The sequence below is a fragment of the Fukomys damarensis genome, unplaced genomic scaffold (genome assembly GCF_012274545.1).
Source record: "Fukomys damarensis isolate Sample0158 unplaced genomic scaffold, DMR_v1.0_HiC HiC_scaffold_21, whole genome shotgun sequence".
In the NCBI taxonomy this organism is placed as follows: domain Eukaryota; kingdom Metazoa; phylum Chordata; class Mammalia; order Rodentia; family Bathyergidae; genus Fukomys; species Fukomys damarensis.
Window position 1 is genome coordinate 11,045,696 of NW_022900933.1, and position 13,713 is coordinate 11,059,408.

At 43.0% G+C, this 13,713-nt stretch overlaps 1 protein-coding gene across 1 annotated transcript in view; it reads right to left on the reverse strand.

Moving 5' to 3' along the window:
• Positions 1 to 13,713, reverse strand: part of Zfyve26 (zinc finger FYVE-type containing 26) — a 61,715-nt gene that overhangs the window by 28,472 nt on the left and 19,530 nt on the right. Inside the window, exons 15-25 of the mRNA XM_010645347.3 lie at positions 13,153 to 13,357; positions 11,784 to 12,047; positions 10,804 to 10,923; positions 10,547 to 10,711; positions 9,774 to 9,992; positions 7,626 to 7,728; positions 6,040 to 6,785; positions 4,985 to 5,181; positions 3,528 to 3,632; positions 887 to 1,009; positions 319 to 495 (exon numbers count right to left, since the gene is read on the reverse strand). Coding sequence (XP_010643649.1) covers positions 319 to 495; positions 887 to 1,009; positions 3,528 to 3,632; positions 4,985 to 5,181; positions 6,040 to 6,785; positions 7,626 to 7,728; positions 9,774 to 9,992; positions 10,547 to 10,711; positions 10,804 to 10,923; positions 11,784 to 12,047; positions 13,153 to 13,357 — 2,424 coding nt within the window. The remainder of the gene's footprint in view (positions 1 to 318; positions 496 to 886; positions 1,010 to 3,527; positions 3,633 to 4,984; positions 5,182 to 6,039; positions 6,786 to 7,625; positions 7,729 to 9,773; positions 9,993 to 10,546; positions 10,712 to 10,803; positions 10,924 to 11,783; positions 12,048 to 13,152; positions 13,358 to 13,713) is intronic.

Below are 13,713 nucleotides of genomic sequence, written 5' to 3' on the forward strand. Positions count from 1 at the left end.
AAAAAAAAAAAAAAAAAAAAGCTAGAATAAATCATTCTAAAAAAACAACTGAAAAGCAGTAACAAAGTAGGCACCATGAAAAAGTAAGCACAATGTGAGAAGCCCATGTAGTATTCTCTTTGGAGGCAGGGTAGTAAGAATATGACAAGTCCTAGAAGACTCACCTGGGATATGGTGGGCTGCTAGGTTAAGATTTTATATATAGCACAGACCAAGGATGCCAGGTACCTGGCAGAAAAGCCACTGAAAGAGCAGGTGGGAGGGGGTCAGCAGCACCCCCAGCAGACATGCTTTCCCCAAAGCCACTTTCCTCCTTACCTTGGATCCCATGTACAGTGCCTGGATTTCACTGTGTCGAACAGAAGTCAGTTCTCCATAGAAGTGACTGGTGAGGTAGTTGGCCAAGAAGTGTGACGTGGCCAAGCTAGGGTGCTGGTCAAGGGACTGTTCTGTGACCTCAAGGCACATGGTAGGATCGGGGATTCTTTGTAGGAGCTGTTGCAGGAGAAAGGCAGAGGAGGTGAGGCCTGCCGAAAGAACTCTCAGGCCAACCTCGTGTGGTTTGAGAAAGGAATACTTAGGTTTATTCATTTGGGGCTGATACTTTCTCTACATTCATATCACCAACTCCCTAGTTTCAGAAAGGAGCTACAGCTTTGTTAGGACCAGAGTTGAGCATAACCCTCGGCTCAGCTGCTCCACCTGTAACCTAATGCACAGCTGAACACCTTCTGCTCAAGATGACTATAACTCACCCCAAAGACCCAAAGGAGCAGATCTGTGGTCGCAAATACTTTCTGTGGGTTTCAGTATGACAAAAGTCACTGGATTTGATCAATCTTCTTGTCCTTCCCCAAATGAAAAATGGGAAGAATCAGAATCTTACCTGCAGAGCCTTTTCATGATCTCTTTTTTCTAAAAGGTGAAGAAGATGCTTCTGATGTAGGCTGATTAAATGTTCCCTTGGAATGGGGTATAGGCCGCCCCAGTCCTCACACAGTTCATACTCCTGGAAGGAAACAGATGGCTTCAACTCCTTCAAGTTACTGGCTTGTCACTTCTCTAACTTTCCTCTGATTTTTCCCAGCAGTGTTAAGTCTGCTAAGCCTCAGGCACATTTGGTAAGTACATTACTGTTGGGATTACAGTGAGATCATCAATAAAGGACCAGAGTAGCAAGGTACGGTATGAGAATGATTGAAGCAGGCTGGTACCAGTTTCATTTTCCACTTTGCTCTACTATAAGGACGGGAAGCAGCTGCCATATGGTGACTGTGTGTCAGCCCTGGGAAATGCTAAGGGAGTGGAAAAGCTGAGAGGTCTTTCAGTGCAGATAGCACCTGCTCAGCTCTGACTGTAGCAGCATGAATGTGACAACCTAATGCTGTCAGACTTTTAAAAAATTGAAAAGAAGCTAGGAGTGGTAGTGTATACCTGCAGCCCCAGCACCTTGGTAAGCTGAGGCTGATGAGCTGCAAGTTCCAGGTCAGCCTGAGTAATTTAGTGAGAACTTGTCTCAAAATAATTTTCTTTTCTTTTCTTTTTTTTTTTTTGGTACTTGGGATTGAACTCAGGACCTTGTGCTTGTGGAGCAGACGCAGTGTCACTGAGTTAAATCCCCAGCCCAAAATAAAAATTTTTAAAAGGGTAGGGGGCAGTTAGGAATACAGCTCAGTGGCAGAGTGCTTGCCTAGTATGCACAAGATCCTGGACTTAAGCTCCTGTACCTAAATTTTTTTTTTCTTTTTCTTCTTCTTTTTTTTTTTTTTGGTACCAGGGATAGAACTCGTGTCTTTCTACCTGCTGAAGCAGGTGCCAGAACCACTGAGCTAAATCCCCGGCCCTCCTGTACCTAAATTAAAAAAAAAAAAAAAAATTAGGTTGGATGTTGGGCTCGATGGCACAAACGTACAATCTGAACAGTCTGGAAACTGAGGCAGGAGGACTGCAATTTCAAGTCTACGTTGGACAACTTAGTAGCTTAGCAAGACACTACCTCAAAATAAAAAAAAGATAAAAAGGACTAGGGATATAGCTTGGTGTGAAGGCCTTGAATTCAATCCCCGGTGCCACAAAAAGGGAAAAAAAATTGTTTTAATTAAAAAATTTACTTACTTCAGAAGTTTATCAATGAGGTCAATATGAAAAAGTAAAAAATGTTGTCAACAATTATGTAAGCTGAGCAAACATGGTGGGGGCGAGATTCCATCCAGGTCTCCCTTCTACTCGCCCATCCCCAACTCATGAACTCTGCATTAAAGTTTCAGAGGATGGAATTCCAAGGACTTGGTCCAAATATCCAACATGGTGATATATGTAATGCTCTTCCCACACCTCTGCCTGGGCTACCTTTTCTGGGATGATTTCTTGTTTCTCAGGCTGTGTCAGTGCCCTGCCTGAGCTCCCAAGATCTGTCACCTGACACTTTATATTGCAATCGCCATAGACCGTATCTTACTCTTCTCTCTGAAATGTGTGTCACTCCAGGGAAGGGACTGAAATTAATTATCTTTATCTTACCACCATCTGGCACAGTGACCGCTACATTCAGTAAATGTTTACTAAATGAGTGAACATGAGAAAGAGCATTAACATTTTGAACTACGGCACATCAGCTGCCAAAAAGGCAGATGAAATTCTAGTTAATACTCAAATGGCCAATAAGCAGAAGACAGACATTCACATTTCTTTCTAATCAGGAACACAAAAATTGAAACCATGGGATATCACCCTATTTTGCCATCTTTGGCAAAATGTGAAAAGGTGGACAATGTAAAAAGTTGGCAAGGATATGGAGCAATAGGAAATATGAAAGGAAGTGTAACTAAGACAACTGATTTGAAGAGGAATTTGGTATCATCTGAGTTAAGATGAGGATGCCAAGGACACTTCACTATTTCACTTCTAGGTATGCATTCTGTACCTAGTACACAGTACAGAAAAATCACATATAAATGCAGGGGTCATTGTACAAAAGTGGCATTTGTAATATCCTCCACACTCACCTCTATGTTGGTGTTACGGTTTGGATCTGAAACATCCCCCCAAAGTCTCATGTGTTTGGAAGGTGACTGGACCTTGGGGGTACTACATTCATTGGCTGACTAATTCTCTGACAGATTCACAGTTCATATTGTTAGGAGGTGGGGCCTGCTCAGAGGAGGTGGATCACTAGGAGTGTGATGTGGAAGGGGGCTCTCTCTCCCTGGCTCCATCCTTCCTTTCTGCTTTATGACTGCAAGGATATGAACATCTTTCCTCTTCCAGGCCTTTCCCACATTGCCATTTCTGCCCTGGACCCAGTGGACCATTGACTGTAACCATGAGCCAAAATAAACTTGTCCTCCTGTAAATTGTGGCTGATGGGTATTTTGTGCTAGCAACAACAAAATTGACTAAGACAGTTGTCAAATTTCACAATTAAGGAAAAGGAAAAAGAATGTGGCATAGATATAAAAAAATGTGCATACTGACACAGAGAAAGGAGCCCAAACAGCCAGTGAAGGAGCTGCAAAGGAAAATGGTACCTGTGCTTCTAGAATCATGCTCATGACAGAGGATGGGTCCGCAACACAGCAGCTCCTCAGGGTCTGCCAGTCACACCACGCTGGAGGTTCCTGTAAGCCTAGGATCTAAGGAAAGACAGAAAAATCAATAAAACCACATGACTGTTTCTCCCTCATGAACAAGTCTCTGAGGTTTCAAGGGATCTTTGCTCCAAGTCAGGCTACCAGACCTTTCCTGGAAAGAGGACAAAGAGAGCAAGTGGGGCAAAGATTGTTTCATGAGGAGAGTGAAGTTCTCCAGGAAGTAACATCAGGGAGCAAAGGCTGAATGGGGGACCAGGATCAGGGCCTTACTAGTAAGGAGAGCTCTCAGAGGCCTGAAGCTTGTCCATCTCCACCCATAAGGTTCCTTTGGCTTGAATGATCTGTGAATCACTCACTCTTCTTGCAGCATTTTAGCTTTGCATGAAAATTGCCGAAGAGGTGTGAAAAGAAAAGCCTTTTTCTTTCTTCTGCCATTTTCATTTTCCCTGGTAAGGCTCTAGACTGTTCTGTCCCAAGAACCCCGTGGAAATGAGCATATATTATACACAGGTTATGTGGTTCAACCTCCTGAATTTGTCTCCCTGAGCCTCTTCAGTTTGATGTAACAAGCGTCCAATTTCAGTTTGGATGTAGCAAGAGTCTTTCACTTTTGAAATTGTCACAGCCATTTACCTTTTCAAAATGACTCTTAAAATTTAGCTGAAATTAAGTCTTTAAGACATGATATAAATAATACATACACAAAGCTCAAATATACATGTGAAACCTTTAAGGACTGCAGAACACCATTCCAATGTTAGTTTTGTTATTATTATCCTTGTTTGATGCAAATGTATTTAAAATAATAAGAGTAAATAACACAGAAGCCAGACAGGCCTTCTCTGTTCATGTAAAAATAGAAGTCTGACACTTAGCAAAAGCCAGGTCTACATTTGTTTCTTTTCTTTCTTTTTTGAGGGTGGAGTACTGAGGATTGGACACAAAGCCTTTGCAGGAGTTCTTGTTTTTCTTTCTCTTTCTCTCTCTCTCCCCCAGATTTTTGAGATAGGGTCTTGGTATGTGGTTCAGGTAGGCCTTGAACTCACTATGTAGCTTTGCCTCAAAGTCATGGTGATCTTCCTGCCTCAGCCTCCTAAGTAGTGGGATTACAGGCATGTGCTACCACACCTGGCTTTTTTTTTTTTTTTTTTTTTATTTTTTTTTTTTTTTCTTTTTAAAATTCTGAGACAGGATCTATCTGAAATTTAGTTACTAAGTTGCTTTGGCTGAGTTCAAATTTGGAATCCTCCTGCCTCAGCTTCTCTGAGTGCTGGGATTACAAGCATGCACCATCAACATTTTCTGCTTCTTAAAATATTCTATCTTATGAGGATAGGCTGAGTTCTGTCAGAGGGTAGAAGCCTGTTTCCTTCTCTTGATGCTGGGGCCCATACCTTCTGATACACTTGAAGCTCCACCTGCTTCCTTTGCAGCTCAGACTTTAGTCCTCCTTGGACAGCTGTGTCCGAAATGCAGTAGGCCAAGATCTCCAGGCATGACTCCAAGGGCCACTGATCCAAAAACCGTAGGGCCAGCTGACTTCTCAGCGATGCATCCTTCACAGGAAATAGGTATTGCCAACCTTCCTTATCTACAAGACAAAAAAGATGCCCAGAGGCAGCAAACCTGGCATTGGAAGAATTCAAAACCTCAAGTAAGTTTTTTTTTTTTTTTGTACCAGGGATTGAACTCAGGACCTTGTGCTGTGTTGTAGGTCACACTGGCTTTCCATTCTGGTTACATATCAAATCTCCTGGGGAGCTTCTGTATGTATGGGCAGTGGGTATCAGGAACTGAACCCAGGGCCTTCACACTGAGCTACATCCCCAGCCCTTTTTTATTTTGAGGCAGAGTCTCTCTAAGTCACTAAGTTGCCAGGCTGAGATCAAACCTGTGAACCTCATGTCTTAACCTACTGAAGTGCTGGGAGTATAATATGCATTATCACTCCTGGCTTCCAGGGTAGCTTTTAAAACACAGTTTAAAACACTGGCCCACAGTTTGTTTTGTAAATGAAGTTTCATTAAAGTATAGCTATGTTTACTCCTTTATGTATTGACCAGGGCTGCTTTCATTGTACAACTGTAGAAGTGAGTGGTTGCAATAAAGATAGCATAGTGTACAAAGACTTCACAGAAAGAGTCTGCTGACCTGTTTCAAAGTGATCCATAGCTTCAGCTCTATCCCAGATCACTTGTTTTTTGTAGAATTTTAGAATGATTCTGATGTGCAGGATTGAGAATGTTGGTTACTGGTTATGAATGCCCATTCTAAGGTCAGGCAGAGTTGGGCTCTAAGCTTTACTCAGCACTCAGCACTCTGGGCAGGTTCTCTGACTTCTCTAAGCCTTGGTCTCTCAATAAAATGATATTATGTGGCATTTTTCTCTAGAGTAATTATGAGAACTAAATGTGATGATAAACTCAGAGAGGCATGGCTTTCTGCTTACCACATGCCACTGCACAGCTCAGGACTGCATCCCTCACACTGTTCAGACCGTCCACATCTCGCCCGTACACGTCGATGAGCTGAAGGGCCCGTGGCCAATCTCTGGCAACCATTGCTTTCTCAAAGGCTTCGGCCAGCATGTCCAGGGCAAGGGGAGAATGCAGTCCCAGGAGCACAGTAGAGAGACTGGCCTGACCACACAGACTGGCTGCCACACTCTTTCCCTGTTCAGAGGACCCACACAGGGGCTCCCAGGCAGCCAAGAGGAAGGCCTCGAGCATAGGGAACTGTTCCAGGAGGTGCTCACACTCTCGGGCTACCTGCCCTGCAGTTAGAGGCACCTCCCTGCGTCCACGCAGCTCCTTCCATGACAAGCTGGGCTTGCTGACCTTTGATCCCTGGGAAGCCCCAAGGCAGGCCACTGTAGCCAGTAGCTTTGAGCAGGATTTAAGGAAGGCCAAAGCAGAAGAGGTGAGGGCTGGGGGTGATGAGTCCTTTGGATAGGAGCAGAGTTTCTTCTCCAATGTGGGATTCTCAGTTGGCCTAGGGGAGCTCAGGGCAGAAAGGGGAAGGTCATCGAGGAAGTGGGAGGTATACTTCTGGGCCAGGACACCCAGGTGGGTCAGGAGGGATGATGTCTGCTGGTTTTGCAGTGAGGAGCAGAGAGTAAGGGGCTCACTGCAGCAGTCCATGATAACTTGTGGCACACTTAGGCTGAGACCCTCTCGGGCCAGAAGGGTTGCTAGCCTGGAGGGAGACAAGCAGAGGGCATGTAGGACCTGAATACACAGACATCATCAACCAATCTTCCAATTTCTTTATGCTTATACAGCAAATGTAGATAACAAGCAAATGTTTCTTCACACTCCCCACTCCCCCATTTTTGCAACACTGGAGATTAAACCCAGGGCCTCACACATGCCAAGTAAGCACCCACCCTGAGCTGCATCTCCAGCTGTCTCTTTTTAAGACATTCACACACATGTGTGCACACACACATGCACGCACTACATTATTAGACCTGCCCCATGCTTACTAACATATCTGAGAGATTTGTCCTTAAACTCTACAGACAGAATGCTCATGATTCCTTATAGCTACTAAGCATTCTGTTATGTGAATTAACCATAACTTAATTTGTCTATTAGTGGACAGTGGAGTCTTCTGATCTGTTGTACATACATTACTTTTCATATAAGTTCCACAACATGGATTGCTAGATCAAAAGGTATATAAATTTATAATCTTGACATTACAAATTACCTCCTCACGAAGGTTATACCAATTTATATCCCACCAGCTGTCCCTGCTTATTGTCCTACAGCCAACATAACTATTGTTATCAAATGTTTGGATTTTTGCCTATACGTAAGTAAAAATTCATCCATTAATCTCATATTTGCAATGGGTGTGTTAGCAGTGGCAGGAGAAAAAAAGAAATATTGAATTTTAATGTACTGTATGGAACAAATAAACAGTAAGAACAAAGTCTGGAAAAACCTCCACTCTCTGTAGTGACCCCCAAGCACAATCCCATGAGATTTTGTTGATGAAGCAATCTACCAGCTCCCTTGAGGTGCTTCCTACCTGTCTGGGGGAACTTGTCTCTCAAACAGGAGATGCGACATAAGTTGGGAAGGACTCTGTTGCAGCAGAAGAAAGGGATTTCCTACCTTGACCTCCGCGTGCTCTGTAAAGGTAGAGAAAGTGACCTTTATTTACGCCACTGACTGTAACAGTTCAGAGCCCTGTCTCCCAGGGACAATAAAAAAGTACATGAACACGGGAACTAGCACAAAGAATCGACAACTGGGATCTCATCTTCTCTGCACTGCAAGAGAAACCACCAACAGAGCTAAGAGACAACCTACAATGTGGGAAAAATTTTTTACCAGCTGCTTCTCAGACAAAGGTCTACTATCCAGAATATATAAAGAACTCAAAAAAAATCAGACCCTCCCAAACATAAAGACATGACTCAAAAATAGGCATCTGAAATGAATAACTTCTCAGATAAACAAGTAAAAGAAGCAAATAAGCATATGAAAAAATGTTCAACATCACTGGTCATTCAAGAGATGGAGATGAAAACAACACTGAGATTCCACCTCACCCCAGAAAGAATGGCCGCTATCAAGAAATCAACCAATAACAAATGCTGGTGGGGTTGTGGGGAGAAAGGAACCCTTCTCCATTGTTGGTGGAATGCAGACTGGTGCAACCACTGTGGAAGTCAATATGGAGATTCCTCAAAAAACTAGGATTAGAGGTTCCATTTGACCCAGCTATCCCTCTGCTGAGTATCTTTCCAAAAGCATTAAAAGAATCATACCACAGCGATATATGCTCACCCATGTTTATAGTGGCACAGTTTGTAATAGCTAAAACTTGGAAACAGCCCGATTGCCCATCAACTGGAGACTGGATAAAGATGTGTTTTTTTGGTTTTAATAAAATGGAGTACTACTCAGCCATAAAGAATGAGAAACTAGAGACATTTATAGCTAAGTGGATGCACATTAAGGACATACACTTAAGTGAAATTAATAGGACACATGTGTAAATATTGAATAGTTTCTCTGGTATGATAAACTAAAAGTGTAAATAAGGATCAGATGTATAACTGATACTGTGTAATAGGAAAAAAGATCTAAAGGTGTAGGGGAAGTGAGAAGGGTAAGGGAAAGGTAAGAAGAGAAAAGACAAAATAAGAGAAGAGGAAAAAAATGGAAACAAAGTCCTTGTAAATAGGGAAGCCTGGAGGGAGAGAAAGGAGGCCAGGGGAATGGGGAAAAATTAAGAACCAAGATACATCATGTAAAGGTACAAGATCCCAATGATGAATGTTAACTGTATTGTATACCTAAAATGTACTAATTAAAAAAAATAAAGGTACATGAAGACAACTTGGAGAGCTAGGTAAAAGGTATTCTGAAATGATTGATGCTAGGTAAAGAGTGATCCCAAAATGACCCTGCCCACAAGTTTATCTATAGTTTAACCACTGTTCTAAAGATCTCCAACTTAGAGAAATGTGGTGGGCAGGTCCAGCCATAGGGAACTTACACTTACTCAGTTCAACCTTAATGACTTGCATTAAGGTTGAGTATCCCATATCCAAAATACTTGGGGCTAGACGTGTTTTGGATTTTGGAATATTTGCACATAAATAATGATATATCATGAGGAGGGGACCCAACTCTAATCATGAGATTCTTTTAGGTTTCATTTACACCTTACACAAATGAAGGTATGCAACCTTTGTAGTATACCTTATTTTAACTATAATCTGTCAAATGTGGAATCTCTCACATCATCAGGTTGGTGTGCAAAAAGGTTTGATTCTGGAGCATTTAGAATTTCAGATTTTCAAATTATAGATACTTGCCCTGTACTTTCTCTGAGAACTCAAATAAGAATCTGGTACCCAAGTTTAAAAAAAACTTCAGTTCCTCTATTGGGTACTCAAAACCACAATGGGCCTGAGGTCTGACAGAGATATTTATGAGTTACTAATCCCATGAGATTTTATTGAGCACTTCTATGTGCTGTACAACCATACTTAGCATAACAAAGCATAAAAGGAAAGAGATTGAGTAAGAAAGGAGGATCTTACAAATCTGGTATCTGTGGCTATTGCTAAATCTAAGAACCTTTTACTAGTCCACCATTCTTCATTACTCTGTATAGTTGCAGGCTAGTTCTGATTTCTATTTCCTCTTTCTTGCTACTTACCAGGCTCAGAGCTCAAACTCTGAAGGAGAACAGCAGCCAAGGTGCTACAGTAACTGAAGAAGGTGCCCACGTAGTTGGTCTGCCTGCTGCCTGCTGAGGTCTGTTTGCCTAGATTCTTCTGAAGGAGCTGAGTCTGGATGTACACAGGGTGGGCCTCTGCCTCAGGAGCTTTCTGGGATGCCTGCTCCACCAGGGAAGAAAGTGGAGTACTCCGGGGCTCTGAGAGGGGTTACGGTAGGGGAAGGGACAGGCTTTAGTCTTTATATTCAGAACTGAGTCAATTTCTGCACCAGTATGTAAAACTACGGCTTCTACATACTGCGTGGTGCACCATGTAGTTTGAACACTACATTTAAAGGGAGACATAAAATCCTAATTTGGTTATCTGGACAAGTGATTCACTGCCAGGAAGAACTTTGAGTCTGAAGAAATCAAGGCATAAAGTTGGGTTTTCACCCTGGGCCTCTAGCGTGAAATAGCTTTGTGAAGAGCACAATTATCTCTTGGGAAGGGTTGATCAGTATTTACTTAGCACCTGCTGGGCATACTTCTCAAAAGGAAGGAGAACATGTATGAACTAGTGGAGTGCTAGCTATCCTTTCCATTAAGGAGTGGGGTCACAGGTGAAATTCAGTTCCGACCTGTGCCCTGGCTAACTATAGGGGTGCTGAGCCCAGTTTGGAGAGCCAAGTCTCAGCTCCAAAGCACTCCTCACTCTCAGTTGCTTCCTCTCCCAAGCTTGGCCATCTGTTCCTGAGCAGACAGCCTTGTACCTGGCAGCGTTAGCGCCTCTCTCAGTGACTGAAGGACCTGTTCCAGCTGCTGCGAGAGGGTGGTGTGGCTGGCCACACAGTCCTCAGTCAGGCTGGGCCAGCACATCTGAAGCAGCTCGGTGATGCTCCACCGGGAAAGGCCCCCTCCCTTTTCTTCTACAGTCTCTACAGAAAGCAGACAAGAGAGACAAAGTCAAGTCTGTTGCCCACCCTAATGGTCCAAGTCAAGGAGGGGAAAAAAGGCAGAGGTAACTTACCTGATTTAGCTTGTCCAGCTGACAAAAGTGGATAATTAAGAATCTTGCTAATTTGCTGAAGAACAACTGGAAACCCTCGAATGCCATCAGCACTGGGGAGCACTTGGTCTAGCTGCCGACCTGGAAATAGATGAAACGGGAATGCAGAAAATATGAGGTACTTCCAGGCACTGACACTTAGTATTCTGATATCTTCTGCAATGTATTTCTCCAATGTTAAGGATGAAATGCATGCTGTGAAATTTTGGGTGATAACCTGGGTTTGACCAGGAACAGCAGCAGATTCATAGTCTGACAGTACTATGGAGTCTGCTGCCCTGACTGATGGGTAGTTCTTAGGATATGGACTTGAACTGGGATCATATCTTTCCTGTCTAATTGCCCAAGTGTATCTCCATATACCTGACTCCTCTATGAATTGTACATAGACATTTTGGGACCCGAAGGAATGATTCTTCCCCCCCGGTTATGTCCCAGTGAGTTTTCCCTTACACCTGGTTTACAGACTCATGACAGCTTCAGGTTTTTGGGAAAGTAAGTGTGCCCAGGAGGGGGAATAGTCTAAAGATAAAATTCTATTTGTTTCTTTCTGCAGAAGAAGTAATTTACTTATTTAGCCCTTTATACTAGGGATTGAGCCCAGGTTCTCAAACATGCTAAGCACATCCTGTACCACTAAGGTATACTGCTGCCCCTCACTTTTACCAATTTTCAATGTATACTGCTTCCTTGAACATAATAAGCCAGAAAAAAAAATTTCCCCATATGATTCCAGCCTGCCAGGCCTTCTAAGAATGTGAGATGTTCAACAGACTCTATTGATGATATCAAATTAGACGTGAGTGCATTTAACTAGTAAAATTTTTCCTTGTCCTCCTTTCCATAGAAACTCATCTTTCTTACACAAATTATCACATCTCTCAGGAGGATGGTGCCTCAACTCAGAGTGACAGTAAAAGGCTCACACACAGCCTACTCACCCCGGCTCTCCAGGCTACTGTTCAGACGCCGTTCAGCTGTTTCCAAGAGCTGCTTGCAGGTTTTCCAGAGCTGGCACTGAGAGCAGGCTAAGTCAAATGCAGCCATGGCGGGGGAACTAAGGTCTTCCAGAACCTCTCGCAGGGGAGTGTTGGGCTCTGCCAGAGAAGTGTTTATCCAGAAGTCCTCCTGGAGTGCGGGGATGGGGTCTCCGGAGGTGCTGAGGAGCTTGTCAGTCACATCAGAGATGGAGTAAAATACCATCCCTGGACCCAGCAATGGAATAAAAAGCAAAGAGTTAACATAACTCCACCACTTTTATTATGAGAACTAGTTATTTTTAAAATGTGCTTCCTCTGCACAGCATTTATGTACATCAGCACCATCATTACAGCCCACTTCTACTGCATCAAAACAAAGGCATGAGGGGCCAGGGATTTAGCTCAGTGATTCTGCTGCCTGCTTTGCAAGCACAAGGTTTTGAGTTCGATCCCCGGTACCAAAAAGAAAGGGGGAGAGAGAGAGAGACAGAGAGAGAGAGAGAGAGAGAGGAAGAAAGAAAGAAAAAAGAATAAAACAAGCCATGAGAAGGAAGACCAAGAGAAACTCAGAATGGTCAAGATGAAGGAAGCCTTTTTCCAAACAGGATGTAAAAGCAGGCTGAGAAAGAAAGAAGTGAGTGGATCTGTCAATTCTGATCAGAAAAGATCTCTAAACTACACTGCCAAAAAAGCAAGGTAGACAATAGTATTTGTTACAAGAGTCCATTTACAACAGAAATATAAAAAAGGATGTAACTGTATTTCTTATATAGGTATGGAAAATTCTTGGGAGGACATATAAGGAACAATGTGTGAGGGTAACTTGATATAAAATGCCTAGACCGATAAGAGATGTAAAAATGTGGGACAAGATTCCACTTTTAAGAAATAATGAAAAATGAGCTTTTGGGCAGTACAGCCACAGCTAAAATTTGAGACATGTGGATCTCAGGCTATAAATGTCAGTATGCAACTTTTTCATTTTAGGAACAGTAAAATAACATGTTGTATTTCTGAATAATCACTTGAGAACGAAATAAACTCCCACCACTTCTTGAAGCCTGAGGTAGTGGCCTCAAAATGCATAGTAAGCACAGCTCATGCTCTGTAGCGTTTATTCACAGAGGACAAGCTTACTGGACAGGAAGGTTGGATGCAGCTAGAAGAATACTCGGAATGTGCCAGGATTGCTGCTTTCCAAGATAAACGTCTCGCTTTGCATTTCTGCCTGCTATCACGAAGAGCCTATGATTTCAGTGGCTTTTCCCCTTACACCTCTTGCCCCCAGCTAGCTACCCTACCACCTATGGAGGCAGCAGAGAAGCCCGACCTGCAGCTGCAGCACTGCCAATGGCCTGTAGAGTTGAAAGGCCACTGCCAGTTCTTCGAATGGTGCTGCTGTTAGTGCCATCTGAGTTCTGGTTTTCAATCTTGTGCTCCACTTGAGCCAGCTCCTGGATCACTTCCTGGTAGCGCTCCACAAACATCAGTTCCCCTGCACTAGGTGAGGACTTTAGGTTGAACGTGAAGACCACCTGTCATGGAAAAGGGAAGAGCATGGCTGTGGTGAGCCCACTGAGCCAGGGAATGTAGAGAGAGGAAGTCTGGCTAAATCAGTAGACTATAGTTCTAAAGTATTTGTTTTGTAGGTTCGAAAATGCACTTATAAAAGTGATCAAATTTGAAAATAACTCGTAATTCTTAATGGGTCAGTAAGAAAACTGTCAGAGGGCCAGTAAAAGATGCAGACAATTTCAGAAGAAATACTTAAGGCTATTGTGGACGTGGGAAAATGTTTGCCCTTATCAGTAAGCCAGGAATTTAGGCAACAAGACTATTTGCATCTACAACAATAGCAAAGTGCAAAAATGAATCCTCAAGGAGTAATGTG